General features: G+C 46.8%; 1 protein-coding gene across 13 annotated transcripts in view; it reads left to right on the top strand.

Annotated features, from left to right (window-relative positions):
- The window catches only part of LOC119735735, a 114,803-nt gene that overhangs the window by 61,682 nt on the left and 29,305 nt on the right, over nucleotides 1–23,816 (top strand). For 11 of the 13 annotated variants that reach the window (XM_038209643.1, XM_038209647.1, XM_038209651.1 and 8 more), the window contains 3 exons: nucleotides 16,476–16,547; nucleotides 22,206–22,277; nucleotides 23,265–23,336. In XM_038209643.1, coding sequence (XP_038065571.1) covers nucleotides 16,476–16,547; nucleotides 22,206–22,277; nucleotides 23,265–23,336 — 216 coding nt within the window. The remainder of the gene's footprint in view (nucleotides 1–16,475; nucleotides 16,548–22,205; nucleotides 22,278–23,264; nucleotides 23,337–23,816) is intronic. The other 2 variants (XM_038209652.1, XM_038209649.1) reach the window with 1 other exon arrangement.

The raw sequence follows: 23,816 nt of genomic DNA, 5'->3' as shown, positions 1-23,816 counted from the left end.
CACACTAAGCACACAGGATACGTAGATGCGAATCTTCAGCTTGATGGAAAGGGCCCGGTTGTCCCAAACACGAGCACGGAGTCGGCCAAAGGTGGTTGCAGCCCTACCTATTCGGGAGTCAAGTTCGGTATCCAGGGAGTTGGTGCTGGTAACTGTAGAACCCAGATATTGAAATTTGTTGACCACGCTCAGAGGTGTGCCATTGATGGTGATCATGGGAGGGGGACCTGGGCCTTGCGATAACACCATTGTCTTGCCAAGGCTGATGATCATGCCAAACTCCGAGCAAGCACTGGCAAATGAGTTGCAGAGATGTTGAAGCTCATCTGCTGAGTGGGCAACAATGGCAGCATCGTCAGCATACAGGAGTTCCCGGATGAGAACATGCCGAATCTTCGTCCTGGCACGGAGACGGGACAGGTCGAAGAAATTCCCGGAGCTGCGTGTGTGAAGTAGGATACCAGATGGTTCGGGAAATGCACGGTGTAGCAGGGCTGAGAAAAAGATCCCAAACAGGGTAGGAGCAAGTACACACCCCTGCTTGACGCCCCGACGAACTTCAAACTTAGCAGATCTTGAGTCATTGAACTGGACTGTGGCGTGCATGTCGTCATGAAAACCCATCAGAATAGACAAAAGCCTATCTGGGCAGCCCAAGCGCTTTAGGATGGAAAACAGGCCTGAACGACTCACGTTATCAAAGGCCTTAGTCAAGATGAAGACCATGTACAGAGGTCGCCGCTGTTCAACACACTTCTCCTGGAGTTGTCTCAAGGAAAACACCATGTCAACAGTGGAGCGGGATGGGCGAAAGCCACACTGGCTTTCGGGAAGGATTCTGTTGGCAATGACCTGTAGCCGAGGTAACAGCACTCGAGCAAAAACCTTCCCAGCTAAGCACAGCAGTGAGATGCCTCTGTAGTTATTGCAGTCTTGTCGGTTACCTTTGTTTTTGTAGAGGGTTATGATGTTTGCATCCTTTAGATCCTGTGATATTTACTGGGATTGCCAGCAGGTCAGGAGAACAGCGTGGAGCTCTGCAGCCAAGATATTACCACCCTTCTTAAGTACCTCTGGAGGGATGCTATCAGTGCCAGGAGCCTTGTTGTTCTTTAAGCCGTTGATGGCATGTTTCACTTCATCCAAGGTGATGGAATTGTCCAGCTCTTTCAGGATGGGAAGCTGAGGTAAGGCAGATATTGCAGAAGTACTGACTGCAGCATCGCTGTTGTAAAGTGAGCTATAGTGCTCTACCCACCGGTCAAGCTGTGCTGTTTGGTCTGTGAGGATGGCACCAGTGGACGACAGTAAAGGAGCAGATTTCTTTGGGGTAGGACCAATTGCCTCCTTAATGCCTTGGTACAAGCTGCGTAGATCACCAGAGTCGGCACAACGTTGGATGCGATCACTCAGGTGAGACCAGTAGGGTTGCAAAGCTGCTCGAGTAAGACGCTGGACAGTGCTCTTGGCAGCCCGAAGGGCAGCTTTTGAGGAGCGTGTGTTGATCAAGCGGCATTTGTTTCTGGCTGACCGTTTGTTCTCTAGTGCAGGGAGCAGTATGTCCGCGCTGTCCCGGAACCAGTCAGGTTGCTTTCGTGAGCAACCTGACTGTGCACCAAGCACCTTCAGGGTTGGCAGAGATTGGTGCTGAGCTGAAGTTACCAGAAAGGAGCTCTTGAAACTGAGTAGTATGACTGATGTCGTGAGTTGAGACAGTGTCAATAGCAGGCAATGGTCTATGTGTTGCACGATGGAACTTCTTGGGTAGTAAACGAAGCTTACAGCGAACAAGGGCATGGTCTGTATTGCAATCAGCAGAATGCAAGCTGCGGCAGTGGGTGGTATCGCGCAGTTGTCTCTGTCTGACAATGATGTGGTCCAGTTGGTGCCAGTGCTGTGAGCGAGGGTGTTTCCAGGTGACCTTGGAGCGAACAGAGCCTGCGAAGAAGGTGTTGGCAATGCATAGGTTGTACGAAGCGCAGAGCTCGAGGAGACGTTGACCATTGTCGTTCATTCTCCCAACACCATGCGGGCCAATTACATTCTTCCACGCACTGCAGTCAGAACCAATGCGGGCATTGAAGTCCCCAAGGAGAATGATGCCATCACCAGCCGGGATATTGTGCAACAACTCACTAAGCTGAAGATAGAAGTCGTCTTTAGACTCTGGGGTAGACGTCAGGGTAGGTGCATAAGCAGAGATTAGAGTGACGTAACCAGTGCTCAGACACATGCGCAAGGACATGAGGCGAGGAGAGATGGCGGGTGGTTGCTGAGTGCAAGGGAGTAGGGAATTCCGAATTGCGAAGCCTGTACCATGCATAGGCCTCGCATCATCTGCGTAACTGAAGAAGGTGAAATTTTCCTCACGAATAGAACCACAGCCAGTTAGCCAGGTTTCGCTGAGAGCTGCAACACTTATACCGAGACGAGTAAGCTCGAGGTCAACCACTGCTGATTTTCTTGGCGAGGAGGAGTGGCTGTCTGTATGAACACCAAGAGAACGAACATTCCAACAAGCGAAGGCTATATAGGCAGTAGCAGGATGACGACCAGGTCGCGCCTGCCTGGAACGCGAACCTTGCCGAGCAACGAAAGCCCCCGAAGAGGGTGACTCCCGCATTGCCGGTAGCTGAATATTATTGGAAACCATCATGATGAGTAGACGCCGAGCGCCGAGGCAGAGGGGAAAAGAGAGCGAATGCTTGCCCAGGACAGACGCTCTCCTCTGGGCCTGACATTCATCGAATCCAGCAGAACACAACAAAGCGTGACAGCAGGGATGAATGGAGGCTGCCCCGCAGTAGCAAACTAACTATGCCTGTTGACCAACAGCCGTTGACCCAAGATGAGCTCATCCGCTTGCCAGTCGGCTACAACATGCCAGTAGCAAACAATTGAATATGCCATGATTGTAGCTGCCAGCCCCTGCTGCCGAGCTGACAGATGTGGACTACCTTTCGTCTGACCTCTACCCTTTGACCTGTCTGGCTTGGGTGGCCCTGCTAGGAGTAAAAGAACTCCTGCCAGCATAGCTCTCAGGGTCACTGAGGTGCACAAACTCCTCCACCGCGATAAGGTAGTAGTCCAGAGAGAAGATGTAAATAATCTAAACATAAAATATCAAATTCTTGTATAGTGCCAAATCCGTCAAAATTGACGCTCAAGGCGCTTCACATCAATAAAAATGAACCAGTTAAAATTTAAGAACAAACTAAAACTTATACAAGAAAAACCTTTAAAATAACTAGGTGAACAATTGAAATAAGTTGTCTAAAACAGGCAGGTTAAGACGGACAGACACAGTAAAGCAACAGCGAGACGGCCACGATAAAAAGACTTAGAAAAGACTTACACAAACAGTGGGAAACACACACAAAACGGACAGATAACAGAATAACCATAGACAAGACACACAGTGGTTGAATCACCTCAGCCCGCCATTCTGAAAATTATTTTTTCGGACTTTCTTTGGAATGGTGCAGCAACTCTAAAAATGTTGTCACTGTACTGGCCTATCCCGTCGAATACGACAATGTAGCTCGGTGTCTAGCTGCACGACAATTCTCGCAATCAGCAATATAGGCGGCAGAGGAAGCAGAGCAGCCAAGATGGACAGCGGATCGCCAACGAGTGCGGTCCTGCACCACGGTCTGCCAGGAGGTGACTGGAATTTGGAAGGTTCGCAGATCACGCTTTAGAACATCCTTGTAACGGAGTTTTGGACGACCACAGGGGCGAGGAGCATGAGCCAGCTCCCCAAAGAAGATGTCCTTCGGCAGTCGACCGTCCTCTTGTCTGCAGACATGACCAGACCAACGAAGGCGGCGAGCTGACAGCAATGTGAGCATGTCGTTGACTCCTGTGAGCTCAAGAATGGCAGGGTTTGAGACTCGGTCTTGCCAGGAGATTCCAAGAATTGAACGTAGGCAGCGGAAATGGAACGCGCTCAGTCGACGTTCCTGACGGCGGTAGGTCGGCCATGATTCACTGCAGTAGAGTAGCACACTAAGCACACAGGATACGTAGATGCGAATCTTCAGCTTGATGGAAAGGGCCCGGTTGTCCCAAACACGAGCACGGAGTCGGCCAAAGGTGGTTGCAGCCCTACCTATTCGGGAGTCAAGTTCGGTATCCAGGGAGTTGGTGCTGGTAACTGTAGAACCCAGATATTGAAATTTGTTGACCACGCTCAGAGGTGTGCCATTGATGGTGATCATGGGAGGGGGACCTGGGCCTTGCGATAACACCATTGTCTTGCCAAGGCTGATGATCATGCCAAACTCCGAGCAAGCACTGGCAAATGAGTTGCAGAGATGTTGAAGCTCATCTGCTGAGTGGGCAACAATGGCAGCATCGTCAGCATACAGGAGTTCCCGGATGAGAACATGCCGAATCTTCGTCCTGGCACGGAGACGGGACAGGTCGAAGAAATTCCCGGAGCTGCGTGTGTGAAGTAGGATACCAGATGGTTCGGGAAATGCACGGTGTAGCAGGGCTGAGAAAAAGATCCCAAACAGGGTAGGAGCAAGTACACACCCCTGCTTGACGCCCCGACGAACTTCAAACTTAGCAGATCTTGAGTCATTGAACTGGACTGTGGCGTGCATGTCGTCATGAAAACCCATCAGAATAGACAAAAGCCTATCTGGGCAGCCCAAGCGCTTTAGGATGGAAAACAGGCCTGAACGACTCACGTTATCAAAGGCCTTAGTCAAGATGAAGACCATGTACAGAGGTCGCCGCTGTTCAACACACTTCTCCTGGAGTTGTCTCAAGGAAAACACCATGTCAACAGTGGAGCGGGATGGGCGAAAGCCACACTGGCTTTCGGGAAGGATTCTGTTGGCAATGACCTGTAGCCGAGGTAACAGCACTCGAGCAAAAACCTTCCCAGCTAAGCACAGCAGTGAGATGCCTCTGTAGTTATTGCAGTCTTGTCGGTTACCTTTGTTTTTGTAGAGGGTTATGATGTTTGCATCCTTTAGATCCTGTGATATTTACTGGGATTGCCAGCAGGTCAGGAGAACAGCGTGGAGCTCTGCAGCCAAGATATTACCACCCTTCTTAAGTACCTCTGGAGGGATGCTATCAGTGCCAGGAGCCTTGTTGTTCTTTAAGCCGTTGATGGCATGTTTCACTTCATCCAAGGTGATGGAATTGTCCAGCTCTTTCAGGATGGGAAGCTGAGGTAAGGCAGATATTGCAGAAGTACTGACTGCAGCATCGCTGTTGTAAAGTGAGCTATAGTGCTCTACCCACCGGTCAAGCTGTGCTGTTTGGTCTGTGAGGATGGCACCAGTGGACGACAGTAAAGGAGCAGATTTCTTTGGGGTAGGACCAATTGCCTCCTTAATGCCTTGGTACAAGCTGCGTAGATCACCAGAGTCGGCACAACGTTGGATGCGATCACTCAGGTGAGACCAGTAGGGTTGCAAAGCTGCTCGAGTAAGACGCTGGACAGTGCTCTTGGCAGCCCGAAGGGCAGCTTTTGAGGAGCGTGTGTTGATCAAGCGGCATTTGTTTCTGGCTGACCGTTTGTTCTCTAGTGCAGGGAGCAGTATGTCCGCGCTGTCCCGGAACCAGTCAGGTTGCTTTCGTGAGCAACCTGACTGTGCACCAAGCACCTTCAGGGTTGGCAGAGATTGGTGCTGAGCTGAAGTTACCAGAAAGGAGCTCTTGAAACTGAGTAGTATGACTGATGTCGTGAGTTGAGACAGTGTCAATAGCAGGCAATGGTCTATGTGTTGCACGATGGAACTTCTTGGGTAGTAAACGAAGCTTACAGCGAACAAGGGCATGGTCTGTATTGCAATCAGCAGAATGCAAGCTGCGGCAGTGGGTGGTATCGCGCAGTTGTCTCTGTCTGACAATGATGTGGTCCAGTTGGTGCCAGTGCTGTGAGCGAGGGTGTTTCCAGGTGACCTTGGAGCGAACAGAGCCTGCGAAGAAGGTGTTGGCAATGCATAGGTTGTACGAAGCGCAGAGCTCGAGGAGACGTTGACCATTGTCGTTCATTCTCCCAACACCATGCGGGCCAATTACATTCTTCCACGCACTGCAGTCAGAACCAATGCGGGCATTGAAGTCCCCAAGGAGAATGATGCCATCACCAGCCGGGATATTGTGCAACAACTCACTAAGCTGAAGATAGAAGTCGTCTTTAGACTCTGGGGTAGACGTCAGGGTAGGTGCATAAGCAGAGATTAGAGTGACGTAACCAGTGCTCAGACACATGCGCAAGGACATGAGGCGAGGAGAGATGGCGGGTGGTTGCTGAGTGCAAGGGAGTAGGGAATTCCGAATTGCGAAGCCTGTACCATGCATAGGCCTCGCATCATCTGCGTAACTGAAGAAGGTGAAATTTTCCTCACGAATAGAACCACAGCCAGTTAGCCAGGTTTCGCTGAGAGCTGCAACACTTATACCGAGACGAGTAAGCTCGAGGTCAACCACTGCTGATTTTCTTGGCGAGGAGGAGTGGCTGTCTGTATGAACACCAAGAGAACGAACATTCCAACAAGCGAAGGCTATATAGGCAGTAGCAGGATGACGACCAGGTCGCGCCTGCCTGGAACGCGAACCTTGCCGAGCAACGAAAGCCCCCGAAGAGGGTGACTCCCGCATTGCCGGTAGCTGAATATTATTGGAAACCATCATGATGAGTAGACGCCGAGCGCCGAGGCAGAGGGGAAAAGAGAGCGAATGCTTGCCCAGGACAGACGCTCTCCTCTGGGCCTGACATTCATCGAATCCAGCAGAACACAACAAAGCGTGACAGCAGGGATGAATGGAGGCTGCCCCGCAGTAGCAAACTAACTATGCCTGTTGACCAACAGCCGTTGACCCAAGATGAGCTCATCCGCTTGCCAGTCGGCTACAACATGCCAGTAGCAAACAATTGAATATGCCATGATTGTAGCTGCCAGCCCCTGCTGCCGAGCTGACAGATGTGGACTACCTTTCGTCTGACCTCTACCCTTTGACCTGTCTGGCTTGGGTGGCCCTGCTAGGAGTAAAAGAACTCCTGCCAGCATAGCTCTCAGGGTCACTGAGGTGCACAAACTCCTCCACCGCGATAAGGTAGTAGTCCAGAGAGAAGATGTAAATAATCTAAACATAAAATATCAAATTCTTGTATAGTGCCAAATCCGTCAAAATTGACGCTCAAGGCGCTTCACATCAATAAAAATGAACCAGTTAAAATTTAAGAACAAACTAAAACTTATACAAGAAAAACCTTTAAAATAACTAGGTGAACAATTGAAATAAGTTGTCTAAAACAGGCAGGTTAAGACGGACAGACACAGTAAAGCAACAGCGAGACGGCCACGATAAAAAGACTTAGAAAAGACTTACACAAACAGTGGGAAACACACACAAAACGGACAGATAACAGAATAACCATAGACAAGACACACAGTGGTTGAATCACCCCAGCCCGCCATTCTGAAAATTATTTTTTCGGACTTTCTTTGGAATGGTGCAGCAACTCTAAAAATTTGGTCACTAGTAAAATAGAAATTCAGTAACCTCAAACAAGAAGCTGTCAGTGTCTTGTATCAATCTTGATAAGTTGTGCAATAACAGGCTCCACGACGCTTACGATTTGCTGGTAAAATAGGTCATTTTCAGTCGTACGCCACAACTTACGCCACCTACATGAAACTTGATTGCGCAAGTTACGCCATAATATATTGCGCAAGTAGCAGACTTATGCACTGTGAGACTTTCTTGAAATGTGTCATAAGTACAATGTTGCGCAACGTGAAATGTTGCGCAGCTAACGCAATAGATTGTGGTGCAAGCGGAGTTGAGCCATTGCTACTGGAGTTAACCTGAACAATAAGGCCAGGACAATAATGAACTAACTAGACTTATATTTGTGGACAAACACAGGGCTGTTTCGGTATTTTTGTGTGACATGTGACATGTAAAGTTTCAAGTATAAGTTCCATCCAGGAAGGATGTGTAGTTCTGTTGATAATAACTGGTGGGTATAATATAAGATTACATTCTCATAGGGCTTTGAATTTTGATGTTACATGTGATGTGATGACCTCATGATGACGTCACATCAATTTTCATCTATAACTATACTTTTGTTTGTAAATAACAACTTAACCATAGCATATATCGTTGAAAGCAAGTTCACATCTTTCCTCAATTTCAAACTGCAAGGCACTTCCAGTTTCAACCAGAAGGAAGGGTCACATGATTTGCACATAATATAAAAAATTAAGACCCTGGATTATTCTATCGATTCCTGCAAACGTTAAGTTCAGGTCTCTCACAGTTGATTTTATATTGATTTTCAAAGATCTATTAATCTTTAACGTGACGTCACGTGACCCATGATGACGTCATCGTGACGTCACTTCAATTTTCAACTATAACATATCTCAGTCTAAGCACATGCCAACTTTCAACCCCATCGGACCTGTTGTTCAGGAGATATAGGCCTTCAAAATATGTTTATATTATATGATGTCATATGTCACGTGATGACGTCATCATAACGTCAAGTGATTTTTCATCTATAAGACATCCCGGTCTAGGTACATACCAACTTTCAACCCAATCGGACCTGTAATTCTGGAGATATAGCCCAATCTGTCAGATCTAGCCGAATTCTGCTAGAAAATGGTCACAACAGAAAAATCGCATATAATGTCATGTCACGTGACTCATGATGACGTCACGATGACGTCAATGTTCGGCACACAACTTCAGGTGCTAGTTCAAGTGTGTGCCAAGTATAAAGGCAATCGGACTGATTTTAGTGTCCAAAGTGCCGGGGACAAAAAAACGTCCACATATGTTTGTGGACAAAACATAGGGCTGTTTCGGTAGCTTTTTGTGACATGTGACGTGTTCCATCAACGAAGGATGTGTAGTTCTGTTTATAATAAATGGTGGCATATAATATGTGATTCCATTCGCATATGGCTTTGAATTATGACGTCACATGTCACGTGATGATGTCATGATGACATCACATAAAGTTTCATCTATTACTATAATATTATGGTAAAGAACAACTTAGCCAGAGCAAACATCGTTGAAAGCAAGTGCGCGTCTTTCACCAATTTTAAATTACAAAGCACTTCCGGTTTCAACCAGAAGAAAGGGTCATGTGATTTATTTGCACATATTTAAAAAATGAATACCCTCGATAATTCTATCAATTCCCGCAAAAATCATGTTCAGGTCTCGACCACCTAATTTTTTTTTTTACCTATAACACATCCCGGTCTAGCCACATACCAAGTTTCAACCCAATCAGACTTACAGTTCTGTAGATATAGAACTTAATTCATAATATGCACGTAAATTTTCAAAAATTAATAAAAAAAATAGGTGATGACGTTGTAGTGACATGTACATGTGTATATAATTAAGTGTTTGTTCTTTTAGCTCCAACAGGCGTTCCATACAAATAAGTATGTTAATAAGTTTTGGTTGCCATAGGCACCGGAGTTCACTCTCGCTGTGCTGCGTTTGCGCAGTGTGACATGTTGGTGACCTTTCACTTATCGTTTTCATTCTGCTTTGTACAAGTCTTATTCCAACGTTGAAAGTTTCCTCAACCAAGTTTTATTCAGTCAATTGATGTGTGCTTAAACCTACTGACTTTCCAGAAGTTTGTTAATCATTGGATAGCAGGTGCATGACGAACTTGTGAGTTTTGAGAGCATTAAAACTTGTAAACAACCAACATTTTGTGTGCCGTTTTTCACGACTTGTAAGAACAGACACGAGGCTTGATAAACAGAAGTAGAACTCATTTCGGGAGAAAACACGAATTACTACACTGGTGACCCTGTTTTGAGCAATTGTGACCTTCTGCACAAGCCATGTCTGTGGAAGTTAAACCTGATGGGACAGAGGGTACACCGCCTCCAACTTCACCTCCCTCTAACCCATTTCAACCGCCTGTCATGCCGATGCAAGCTTATATCACTACCCAGGAGACTCGTTTTGCCTACGTTATCGGATCTTTGCAACCGGAGGTCGCACAAGAGGTGCGGGATATCCTGATTACACCCCCATCCACAGACTGCTACGATAAGCTGAAATCTGAACTCATTCGTCGCACTTCAGTTTCTGAGCAGAAACGATTACACCAGCTGCTTACTTCAGAGGAATTGGGAGATCGCAAGCCCTCGCAGTTGTTGCGGCGCATGCACCAGCTTTTGGGGGACAACAAGCTGGAGGAGAGGATTTTGAAGCAGTTGTTTGTACAGCGACTTCCCCACACCGTCCAGTCCATTTTGGCCTCCACAGCGGACACTGTGGGAATTGGAGCACTGGCAGATTTGGCTGACAAAATTGTCGAGGTGTCTGCCCACTCTACGCCGGCATCGCAAATTTCCACGGTTTCTTCACCACCCCTCCACCCCCCGCAACGACACGCCTCCCCTGAGGTACTCACTCTGCACGCAAAGGTTGATGACCTGACTCGGCAAGTGCAGGCCTTGACTTTTCAGCTACAGGGCATGCAGCGACAAGGCCGTCCCCGCTCTTCCTCCCGCAGTCGACCCAGACAACGTAGTCCAACCCCTTCTGCGGATAACCAGCCATCCGGTGACCGCCAATGCTGGTATCATTGGAAGTACGGAACTAATGCACGAAAATGCACCAGTCCTTGTTCGCGACGCACAGAACCACAGCGGAACCAGGAAAACGGCCAAGCCAACGACTAGCGGCGACAGGTCGGTCTGGCAGCGATACAACAAGTCGCCTCTTCCATGTAACTGACAAGGCCACAGGCACTCGTTTCCTAGTTGACACCGGCGCTGAGGTGAGTGTTTTGCCAGGCAGTCACAAATCACGAGCTCAACCCACTTCTATACAGCTACAAGCGGTCAATCACTCACCTATTGTAACTTAAGGCGAGAAGTCACTAACTTTAGATTTGGGACTTCGCCGAGTATTCCGTTGGGTTTTTATTGTTGCCGACTTGCCAACCCCTATTATTGGAGCTGATTTTCTTCGGCAGTTCAACCTACTAGTCGATGTAAAGAACCAGCGGCTTGTCGATTCCATAACTAGTCTTGCCATACAAGGAATAATGTCTGGTACCCCGTCCGCGAGCCCCATGTTTGTGAATGCAGCTTCATCACAATACGACGAGCTCCTTAGCCGGTATCCCGATGTAGTGCGTCCTGTGTATAAGCAAACGGAGGTACAGCACAACATCACGCACCACATCGAAACTCATGGTCCCCCCGGTTGCGGCTAGACCCCGTCGACTTGCCCCGGACAGACTACCACTTGCCAAGGCTGAGTTTGACCATATGCTTAGCCTTGGAATTGTTCGCCCTTCCAGTAGCGAATGGTCCTCTCCGTTGCACATGGTGCCTAAGTCAACTCCCGGGGATTGGCGTCCGTGTGGTGATTACCGCGCCCTCAACAAGAACACCATTCCGGACTGCTACCCAATTCCACACCTGCAGGATTTTTCCTCCAACCTTCACGGGTGCACGTTGTTCTCCAAGATTGATTTGGTACGCGCCTACCATCAAATACCAGTGGAACCAACAGACATCCGTAAGACTGCCATCACTACACCGTTTGGATTATTCGAGTTTGTGCGCATGCCCTTTGAGCTCCGCAATGCGGCACAGACTTTCCAAAGGTTCGTCGACGAGGTAACCCGTGGTTTACCATTTGTCTTCGCCTACATTGACGATCTGCTGGTAGCGAGCTCATCAGAGGCTGAACACAAAGAACACCTTCGACTCCTGTTCGACCGCCTCTCGCAATATGGCATAGTCATAAACCCCCACAAATGCCAGTTCGGCGTGCCATCCCTCTCCTTCCTCGGTCATCTCGTCAACCAGCATGGAGTCTGTCCTTTGCCTGACAAGGTGCAAGTCATCAGAGATTTCCCGGAACCGGCATCGCTGAGTAAGTTGCGGGAATTTCTTGGCCTCATCAATTTCTACAGGCGTTTTGTTCCCCACTGTGCAGACATTCTCCAGCCCCTGACCGACCTGCTCAAGAACAGGAGGAAGAAAAACGAGCCGATTCAGTTAGGGCCGAACGAGCAGCTAGCTTTCGAGCGTGTGAAAGCTGCATTGGCCGACGCCACACTCCTAGTCCACCCACAGACTGACGCACCGTTATGCCTCTTAGTCGACGCATCGGACAAGGCCGTGGGCGGTGTTCTCCAGCAACACGTTAAGGGTGTTTGGCAACCACTGTCGTTTTTCTCCAAGCGCCTCCAACCAGCGGAAACCCGCTACAGTACTTTTGGTAGAGAGCTTTTAGCTCTATACCTCGGCATCAAGTATTTCCGACACATGCTGGAGGGACGGACATTCCGCGCTTACACTGATCACAAGCCCCTTACGTACGCCCTACACTCCAAACTAGACCGCCATTCTCCTCGGGAGATTCGACAACTTGACCTCATATCCCAGTATACCTCGGACATTAGACACATCAGCGGCCATGATAATGCAGCGGCGGATGCACTCTCTCGTCTGGAGGTTAATGCCTTACCAACGAACGCGACTATCAATTTCGACGCCATCGCTCAAGCACAGATCGATGACGACGAGTTGAAACATCTCCCCGACACCTCTCTCCAGCTAACTGCCGTCCCCCTCCAGACATCGCAGGGTACCATTCTATGCGATACCTCCACAGGGACGCCTCGACCCTTCATCCCAGCCCCGTTTCGTCGAACAGTTTTTGACGCTTTGCATGGACTGTCGCACCCTAGTATCAGGACCACACAGCAGTTACTTACTGCACGGTTCGTGTGGCCTGGTATTAACAAAGACGTTCGCGCTTGGGCTAAGACTTGTCGCAAGTGCCAACAATGCAAAATTCATCGCCACATCAAGTCGCCACTTGGTACGTTCTCCACACCCGACGCACGATTCTCACACGTACACATCGATTTAGTCGGTCCCCTTCCACCGTCAGCCGGACAGTCCTACCTGCTTACGTGTGTGGATAGATTTACACGTTGGCCGGAGGCGATCCCCATTCCTGACATGACTGCTGAGACTGTGGCCCATGCATTCGTTACCCACTGGGTTTCTCGGTTCGGTGCACCAGCTACCATCACCACCGACAGAGGACGCCAGTTCGAGTCACGACTTTTTCGAATGCTCACTGACATGCTCGGTTGTCAACGAATTCACACTACATCATATCATCCTGCTGCAAATGGGATGGTAGAGCGACTACACAGACAACTCAAGGCATCGCTAAAGACTCATGCTAACCCACGTTGGACAGAATCTCTTCCCCTCGTCCTGTTAGGCATCAGAGCCGCTATCAAGTCAGATATCGGTTTCTCTCCAGCAGAAATGGTGTACGGTACCACAGTCAGGCTGCCTGGTGAGTTTATTGTGCCTAACAATGATCATGCTGAGTTCGACCCCAGTGTGTATGTTCACAGGCTGCGTTGTCACATGCAGGACATTCGTCCCACTCCGCCCAGGCCACAACAGCGACAATCACACATTCCAGCTGACCTAGACAAGTGCACACACGTTTTTGTTCGGCATGATGCAGTGAAAACACCCCTACAACCTCCGTATGATGGACCATTTCGCATCATCAAGCGCGCCAGCAAATACTTTGTTTTGGACCTCAACGGCAGACGGGATGCGGTTGCCAAGGATCGTCTGAAAGTGGCGTATCTTGATGACGACTGGACATACGCGCATTCCCAACAGATTCGCGAGAACGCCCCCGCGAGAACTGTTTTCCTGGTTTCACAACCCCCATTGCCAGAGACGCCATCTCCTCCACAACGAGCCACCAGAGCTGGTCGACGAGTTCACTGGCCAGCCAAATATGAACAATTCGACTGTCACTGACTGTTATTATCAACTGCTTGTATCGATTGTTTCATTTATCTCTTACAATCTAGAGGGGAGCTACTGTAGTGACATGTACATGTGTATATAATTAAGTGTTTGTTCTTTTAGCTCCAACAGGCGTTCCATACAAATAAGTATGTTAATAAGTTTTGGTTGCCATAGGCACCGGAGTTCACTCTCGCTGTGCTGCGTTTGCGCAGTGTGACATGTTGGTGACCTTTCACTTATCGTTTTCATTCTGCTTTGTACAAGTCTTATTCCAACGTTGAAAGTTTCCTCAACCAAGTTTTATTCAGTCAATTGATGTGTGCTTAAACCTACTGACTTTCCAGAAGTTTGTTAATCATTGGATAGCAGGTGCATGACGAACTTGTGAGTTTTGAGAGCATTAAAACTTGTAAACAACCAACATTTTGTGTGCCGTTTTTCACGACTTGTAAGAACAGACACGAGGCTTGATAAACAGAAGTAGAACTCATTTCGGGAGAAAACACGAATTACTACAACGTCATCATGACGTCATAGTCTTCGCATCAGTTTTGTATGAGGGTCTTCCTTGGCTCTATTCCTTCCTCCATGCTGTAACATTGATGACGATTCCAGATCGCCAAGTTATAGAAATGGTGGCTTGAAAACGTGTACAAAGTCAATGGGCTAACACGTGTACAAAGTTAATGGGCTAAAAAAAAAACACTGCAGAAACATTGCACCTTTAAATTTGTAATTTGCCTTTGAACTGAAACATTTTTATGAAATATTACTTGATATTCTGACCCTTAGGAATATGTTCAATCGAATGACAGCGCGAAAAAAAATACGATTTCTCTTTCCTTCTCATAGTAATTCTCGGCTGAAGTTCAGAACTACTCAGTAAGATATCAGTGTTGTATATGAAAAGACTTGTGGAAAATCCCACTTCAGAAAAACTGCACCTTTAAATACGTAACATAGGGCTTTTCGGCATTATGATTTTTTATTATACGTCCATGACTATGCGCATGCATGAACATAAAATCTGTCAAAGTTAGCCGAAAATCGGCTAAAACGGTCACTGTGATGTGGACAGGATTTGACCTCGGCAACACGTGCTCTGCAGGCTGACTGACATACGATGTACATGCATGTGCGTAACGTACGTGTATGTACATATAGACGTTCTGTGCATGTTTTAGAGCAGAGGTATTGTCAACCTGAAGTTTTAAGCGTGCGCAGGGCATGTCCAAGTTCGCTTATTGCCTCGAAGCTTTGAAATGTTTTAGACCTACCCTTAAATCGACAATTAAAGTTAAAACTAACATAAAAACTGCCCTGGTTGATTTTTCAGGAATTTTCAAATGAAAAAAGGGTCTTTTTATTATAACTTCCGGTCTGATGACGTCATTCGCCTAAAACTTCGGACACATCTTAAGTGGGTCAAGGTCATCATATACCCAATATTTAGGCGATTCCGACAAACTTTGCCAAAGACATCTATTCAAAATACATTTTTGCAAAATTTCAACCTGTCGCTAGAGGGCGCTCGAAGATTGCATAACGTCATTGGTAGATGATTTGAAAAATACTTTTAGCCAAGAGACTAACACCGTTGAAAGCAATTTCATATCTATTACCATTTTCAAAAAATAATCCACTTCCGGTTTCGGCCTTTTTCGACAGGAAGCAAGGGTCACGTGATTTCACGCACACTGAATGAAATAAAGACCTCAACCTACTCTACCACTTGCTGGTAACAGAATGCTGCGGACGCATACGGTTGATTTCTTATGCATTTGTAAATATTAAAAGTGTCACAATTTAATTGCCTATGAATACACACCGGATGACGTCATCATGACGTCATCATTACACAATGTTGTTTGAATTAGAGTCTTTGCTTGGACAAAAATTGGTGCAAATGAATTACTGGCAAAGAGTCAAAAATGGCCTTTGAAAATCCCCATTTTTTTTAAATTTCTGTGTACAAAGTCTGTGGGAAAAATTAAATATTCAAAATTCTATAATAAATTAGTCGATGACGTCACCATGACGTCAATGTTCGGCACACAACTTCAGATGCTGGTCTAAGTTTGTGCCAAGTATAAAGGCAATCGGATTGATTTTAGTGCCCAAAGTGCCGGGACAAAAAAACGTGTACAAATGCAATGGGCAAATGACTGAAAAATAAAATTAAAAAAAAATAAAAAAATTAAAAAAATCTTAAAAACAAAGGCTGTTTTGGCAAAAGTGCCGAAACAGCCCCAAAAAACCACTTAACGAAAACAAAGGCTGTTTTGGCTAAAGTGCCTAAACATCCAATGAGTATTGAAGTACACTTTTCATCTAGTTTTGGTGGTTCAGCCTCGTGTCCTCATTGTATATGACTGACTCACTGACTGTCAATGAGTTGTGATTGAACCTCACTGTGACCCAAAAGGTCTCTTTGGATCCTAAGGACTCCCACAACATAGACCCCTACAAAACCTAGACCCCTAATTAGAGGGCTTGTACAAGCCTGTTAAAGCTGGTCCGTGTAGTCTTCTGTTATAATAGTTGATGATGCGCAGGCATTTACAGAAAGTGATGACTTAACGAAGAAAGTTGAAATTGAAGGAGCATTTACATTCCTCTGCGTGACTTATTTTATTTCAGCTGCTGAAGAGTCAGCATATGAAGAGATGCAGAATAGTGACAAAGACAAGGCAAAGGGCCCCCCAGCTGCAGGTAAATTCATATCGGGTTGTCTCTCACAGTTGATTTGATATTGATTTTCAAAGATCTATTAATCTTTAACGTGACGTCACGTGACCCATGATGACGTCATCGTGACGTCACTTCAATTTTCAACTATAACATCTCTCAGTCTTGGCACATGCCAACTTTCAACCCCATCGGACCTGTAGTTCAGGAGATATAGGCCTTCAAAATATGTTTATATTATATGATGTCATATGTCACGTGATGATGTCATCATGACGTCAAGTGATTTTTCATCTATAAGACATCCCGGTCTAGGTACATACCAACTTTCAACCCAATCGGACCTGTAATTCTGGAGATATAGCCCAATCTGTCAGATCTAGCCGAATTCTGCTAGGAAATACTTTATTCTAATAATCGAACAACTAGACTACCGTATTTACAAGAGAGGATTTGGACGGAGACATGTGTCTCGTTTGATGGTTGAAAGAAGAGTGAGCGAAGAAAGTAATAAAGGAGAGTGAGTGAAGAATCTAATAAGCAAGGTGGGGCTGACTATCCAATTTAAAAGCAATAAAAACTAGAGACTGAAGGAATGTACTAATGGACTTTGTGGTTAGGTGATAAAATGTGGTAAGAGGGACAAAGTAATAAAAGTGGGGCTTGGCTCAGTAATAGTAATCAATCAATTTAATAGGGCGATTGATACCATAGGGTCATAACTTTTACCCACCACTGGACTGTTGCTGGGGGCAATGTACGAGGGGTTAAAAGTTCACAAATTAAGCTATAATTATATGGAAGAAAACGCTACAGGAGCCCCCTTCCAGTGAGTGAGAAGTAACAAAAATTGATAAAACACTTAAGAACGAACGAATGTGACATAGCGTTTGGGCCAATGAACTGTGCGGCCTGAGCGGGTTGTACGAGGAGGTGGAATATCTGAGGTTGGGATATTCTGCTCGGTATTTACAGGATTGGTTTGGACTATTGGGATAGAGTGGTTGGGTTTGGGAAGAGCAGAATTCGTAGCATGATCTATATCCAAATGGGCAGATTTAAGGCGATCTATGCTAACTGTGTCCTGACGATTGTTCAGTTCAATGACGAAATGTTTAGCTGAACGACTGAGTACTTTGAAAGGTCCATCGTAAGGCGGTTGTAGAGGTTTGCGCACTGCGTCACGACGAACGAAAACATGAGTGCATGTCTGAAGTTCCTCGGGAACATGCACTGTGGGACGCTGCTGTGCGCGGGTTGTTGGTGGTTGAAGATCCTGCATGGCGCGTTTCAAGCGATGAACATAGTTCGTAGGCTCTAAGGCAGTGGCATCAGTGGTGTTGTCAAAGAATTCGCCAGGCAGGCGAAGTGTGGTGCCATAGACGCGTTCGGCAACACAGTGACCGAAATCGGACTTGACCGCAGTTCGGATTCCCAAGAGAATCAGCGGCAAAGTCTCTGTCCATAGGCTTGCATCTGGTTGTGCCCGTAGTGATGACTTCAGTTGGCGATGAAAACGTTCCACTAGCCCATTCGCGATTGGGTGATAGGCTGTGGTACGTATGCGGGTGGTACCAAGCAGATTTGTGAGTGCGCGAAAAAGTGCGGATTCAAACTGGGCACCGCGATCAGTGGTGATAACCGATGGAACACCAAATGAGGCCACCCATCGAGTTACAAAGGCACGAGCGACTGTTTCAGCTGTGATGTCGGGTAGAGGGATGGCTTCTGGCCAACGTGTGAAACGGTCAATACAGGTCAACATGTATACACATCCATTGGATGTGGGTAATGGTCCAACAAGATCAATGTGAACATGCGAAAATCGGGCATCTGGAGTAGAAAACTTAGACAGGGGTGCAAAGGTATGGCGATGGACCTTTGAGCGCTGACACTGTATGCACGATTTTGCCCATTGTCGCACATCACGGTTAACACATGGCCAAACGTAGCGGTCCGTGATGAGGCGTTGCGTGGCGCGAATTCCAGGGTGAGATAGGGAGTGTAGAGCGTCAAACACTGCACGACGCATCTCCACTGGAACAAATGGATGTGCGTTTCCAGTAGAAATGTCACAAGTTAATGTAATGTCACATGATGGTAGGGGAACTTGTTTGAACGTGAGCGAGGATGACGATGTGCGCAAGCGTTGAAATTCCTCGCTGGTGTTCTGCAATTCCGCCATTTTATGGAAATCGATGCGTGCAGTATGGTCCGTGCGAAGAGCATTTAATACGACACGAGATAGGGCATCTGCGGCAGGGTTATCTCCACCTTTAACATGTCTGATATCAATGGTAAACTGGGAAACAAAATCGAGGTGGCGAATTTCGCGAGGGGAGTGTCTGTCCGTTGTGGTGCCGTGAGCATATGTGAGCGGTTTGTGGTCCGTTAGCACATGAAATTGACGACCCTCGAGTGAGTGACAAAAATGGCAGATGGCAAGGTATATGGCCAAAAGTTCGCGACCAAATGTGCTGTAACGTGTCTCTGCTGGTTGAAGTCGCTTTGAGAAGAAAGCGAGTGGTTGCCATGCATTGTCAATTCGTTGCTGAAGAACAGCTCCCACTGCGACATCCGAAGCGTCCGTCATGACGCACAGAGGCGCGTCTGGCTTTGGATGTGCAAGGAGAGTGGCGTTAGCGAGGGCAACTTTGATAGCGTGAAATGAAGCGGTGGCAGAGTCATTCCAAGGGAGTGGTGCCGACTTCTTTCCGGCATTAGAAAGTAGATCGGTGAGTGGTTGGAGGACCTGGGAACACTGGGGAATAAAACGGCGGTAGAAGTTGACGAGACCGAGAAATTCCCTGAGTTTGGTGAGAGTTGTTGGTTGGGGAAAATCACGGATAGCACGGACCTTTCCAGCAAGTGGTTGCACTCCGTGACGGTCAACGTGATGTCCAAGGAATTCCAGTGACTCTGCGCCAAACAGACATTTCGCGGGGTTGATGATCACGCCGTATTGTTGGAGGCGGTCAAACAAAAGGCGAAGATGCGTTTCATGTTGATCGGCATCAGTACTGGCAACTAAGAGGTCATCGATGTAGGCATAACAAAAGTCAAAACCTCTTGTTACTTCATCAATGAAGCGTTGGAACGTTTGGGCGGCGTTGCGCAAACCAAATGGCATACGGGTAAATTCGAAGAGCCCAAACGGAGTCGTGATAGCGGTTTTAGCAATATCGTCAGGTGCCATGGGAATCTGATGGTATGCGCGGATGAGGTCGATCTTGGAAAATATCACAGTGCCATGTAGTGATGATGTAAAGTCTTGGATATGTGGCACTGGATAACGATCAGGCACTGTGGATTTGTTGAGAGCCCGATAGTCACCGCATGGACGCCAATCCCCAGGTTGCTTTTTGGGGACCATATGAAGAGGTGAGGACCAGTTACTGGCCGAAGGGCGCACGATACCTAAGTCCATCATGTGTTGGAACTCGTCTTTGGCGACTTTCAAACGGTCAGGTGCAAGACGGCGAGGGCGTGCGGCTGTAGGGGGGCCAGTCGTGATGATATGGTGCTCAACGTTGTGTTTGATTGGAGTGTCACTATAGGTGGGACGCGTTATGCTGGGGAAATCCTTCAAAATGTCCGCGAATCGAGATGGGGTGGGTGGTTTGAAGATGGGGCTGAGCGATGGCGATGTTGATGCTTTTCCATCGATGCTTAAGCTGGTCGTAGCATCAACTAGCCTGCAGTTGCGAATGTCAACAAGAAAGTTGAAATAACGAAGGAAATCTGCGCCTATGATTGCATGTTGAACGTCGGCGACGATGAACACCCATCGGCATGGCCGCCGAATCCCAATGTCAAGTGTCAATGACCTTTCACCATAAGTAGCGATCTGCGATGCGTTAGCTGCTTGAAGGTCATGTCCATGACAGCAGTGGGCGCGGTCGTGAGATGAAGGAGGGATGACACTCACCTCTGCTCCTGTGTCCACAAGGAATTGTTGCTTCGTTACTCGATCTGTGACATAAAATAGGCGATGAGATGGGGAACGGCCAGCAGAGCATGTCGCCCCTACTTGCCGGCTTGGTCGTTTTCCTGGTGAGCGGTCTTATAAGAACATGGCTGTGTACATTTGTGGGCCATAGCTCCAAATTTCTGGTGGTACCAACACTCTGCATCGTGCGTGGCCGTGGCTGCTGATCTACGGTCCTCAGTGCGTTGGCGACGCGGTTGACTGCGGCTGCGACTGCGTTCACGTGGACGGCTGGTGAGGTTGGATATCATTGATGCCAAATTCGCTACTTCGGCCCGCAGTTGTTGAATTTCGGTTGGTGGCGGAGATTCAATGGTAGTGATGTGTGCAGAGATGGGTGCCTGGGTAGGGGAGACTTCCATGATTTTATCTGCTAACTTTGCCAATTGGTCGATGTCGACCTCTTCTGAGGTGGAAGCAAGAATTAGCCGAGCATTGGTTGGAAGCCGCTGGAGAAAAAGTTGTTTCATTATTGATGGCTCCAATGTTCGCTCCCCCAAGAGCTGTTGCATCTTGCGGAGCAGTTGGGAGGGCTTTCGATCCCCCAACTCCTCTGTTGTCAAGAGTTGGTGCAAGCGTTTTTGTTCAGATTGAGATGTGCGCTTGATAAGCTCCTTTTTCAGCGTTGTGTATGGAGCCTCTGAGGGTGGAGTTATTAAAATATCCCTCACCTCCTGCGCTATAGTTGGCTGTAGGGACGCCACTACGTAAGCATATCTTGTGTGTTCGGAGGTTATGCCTCGAGTGGTGAATTGTGCCTCCACTTGGGTGAACCATATTGTTGGGTCAGATGGCCAGTATGGTGGGAGTTTGAGGCTGATGGTAGCGGTTACGGGTGGCTGTGCTGTTGCATCAGTACTAGTTGTAGCAGGAGTAGTAGGCATCGCTGCAGTTGATTCCAAAATTCCACTGTTTTGTTGTATAGATCACGTCAGGGTCACGTGTTCGAATCACGTCTGGGTCACCAGTTTAGGGTTTTGGTTGATGGAATAATGGAATACACACGATGTTGGTCGTACAGCAACTTTATTCTAATAATCAAACAACTAGACTACCGTATTTACAAGAGAGGATTTGGACGGAGACATGTGTCTCGTTTGATGGTTGAAAGAAGAGTGAGCGAAGAAAGTAATAAAGGAGAGTGAGTGAAGAATCTAATAAGCAAGGTGGGGCTGACTATCCAATTTAAAAGCAATAAAAACTAGAGACTGAAGGAATGTACTAATGGACTTTGTGGTTAGGTGATAAAATGTGGTAAGAGGGACAAAGTAATAAAAGTGGGGCTTGGCTCAGTAATAGTAATCAATCAATTAGGGCGATTGATACCATAGGGTCATAACTTTTACCCACCACTGGACTGTAAGTTCACAAATTAAGCTATAATTCTATGGAAGAAAACGCTACAGTTCAGCCTCGTGTCCTCATTGTATCTGACTGACTCACTGACTGTCAATGAGTCGTGATTGAACCTCACTGTGACCCAAAAGGTCTCTTTGGATCTCCCACAACATAGACCCCTACAAAACCTAGACCCCTAATTAGAGGGCTTGTACAAGCCTGTTAAAGCTGGTCCATGTAGTCTTCTGTTATAATAGTTGATGATGCGCAGGCATTTACAGAAAGTGATGACTTAACGAAGAAAGTTGAAATTGCAGGAGCATTTACATTCCTCTGCGTGACTTATTTTATTTCAGCTGCTGAAGAGTCAGGATATGAAGAGATGCAGAATAGTGACAAAGACAAGGCAAAGGGCCCCCCAGCTGCAGGTAAATTCATATCGGGTTGTCTCTCACAGTTGATTTGATATTGATTTTCAAAGATCTATTAATCTTTAACGTGACGTCACGTGACCCATGATGACGTCATCGTGACGTCACTTCAATTTTCAGCTATAACATCTCTCAGTCTTGGCACATGCCAACTTTCAACCCCATCGGACCTGTAGTTCAGGAGATATAGGCCTTCAAAATATGTTTATATTATATGATGTCATATGTCACGTGATGATGTCATCATGACGTCAAGTGATTTTTCATCTATAAGATATCCCGGTCTAGGTACATACCAACTTTCAACCCAATCGGACCTGTAATTCTGGAGATATAGCCCAATCTGTCAGATCTAGCCGAATTCTGCTAGAAAATATGGTCTCAACAGAAAAATCGCATATAATGTCACGTCACGTGACTCATGATGACGTCACGATGACGTCAATGTTCGGCACACAACTTCAGATGCTGGTTCAAGTGTGTGCCAAGTATAAAGGCAATCGGATTGATTTTAGTGTCCAAATGCCGGGGACAAAAAAACATGCACAAATGCTATGGGCAAAATGCCTTCAAAAAGAAAAAAAATAAAGTAAAAAACTAAAATCTTAACGAAAACAAAGGCTGTTTCGGCAAAAGTGCCGAAACAGCCAATGAGTATTGAAGTACACTTTTCATCTAGTTTTGGTGGTTCAGCCTCGTGTCCTCATTGTATCTGACTGACTCACTGACTGTCAATGAGTCGTGATTGAACCTCACTGTGACCCAAAAGGTCTCTTTGGATCCTAAGGACTCCCACAACATAGACCCCTACAAAACCTAGACCCCTAATTAGAGGGCTTGTACAAGCCTGTTAAAGCTGGTCCGTGTAGTCTTCTGTTATAATAGTTGATGATGCGCAGGCATTTACAGAAAGTGATGACTTAACGAAGAAAGTTGAAATTGCAGGAGCATTTACATTCCTCTGCGTGACTTATTTTATTTCAGCTGCTGAAGAGTCAGGATATGAAGAGATGCAGAATAGTGACAAAGACAAGGCAAAGGGCCCCCCAGCTGCAGGTAAGTTCATATCGGGTTGTCTCTCACAGTTGATTTGATATTGATTTTCAAAGATCTATTAATCTTTAACGTGACGTCACGTGACCCATGATGACGTCATCGTGACGTCACTTCAATTTTCAGCTATAACATCTCTCAGTCTTGGCACATGCCAACTTTCAACCCCATCGGACCTGTAGTTCAGGAGATATAGGCCTTCAAAATATGTTTATATTATATGATGTCATATGTCACGTGATGATGTCATCATGACGTCAAGTGATTTTTCATCTATAAGACATCCCGGTCTAGGTACATACCAACTTTCAACCAAATCGGACCTGTAATTCTGGAGATATAGCCCAATCTGTCAGATCTAGCCGAATTCTGCTAGAAACTATGGTCTCAACAGAAAAATCGCATATGTCACGTCACGTGACTCATGATGATGTCACGATGACGTCAATGTTCGGCACACAACTTCAGATGCTGGTTCAAGTG

This window comes from Patiria miniata, unplaced genomic scaffold (genome assembly GCF_015706575.1).
Source record: "Patiria miniata isolate m_02_andy unplaced genomic scaffold, ASM1570657v1 HiC_scaffold_29, whole genome shotgun sequence".
Classification (NCBI taxonomy): domain Eukaryota; kingdom Metazoa; phylum Echinodermata; class Asteroidea; order Valvatida; family Asterinidae; genus Patiria; species Patiria miniata.
Note: the sequence above shows the minus strand (reverse complement) of the source record. Positions and strands in the feature narration are given on the sequence as shown.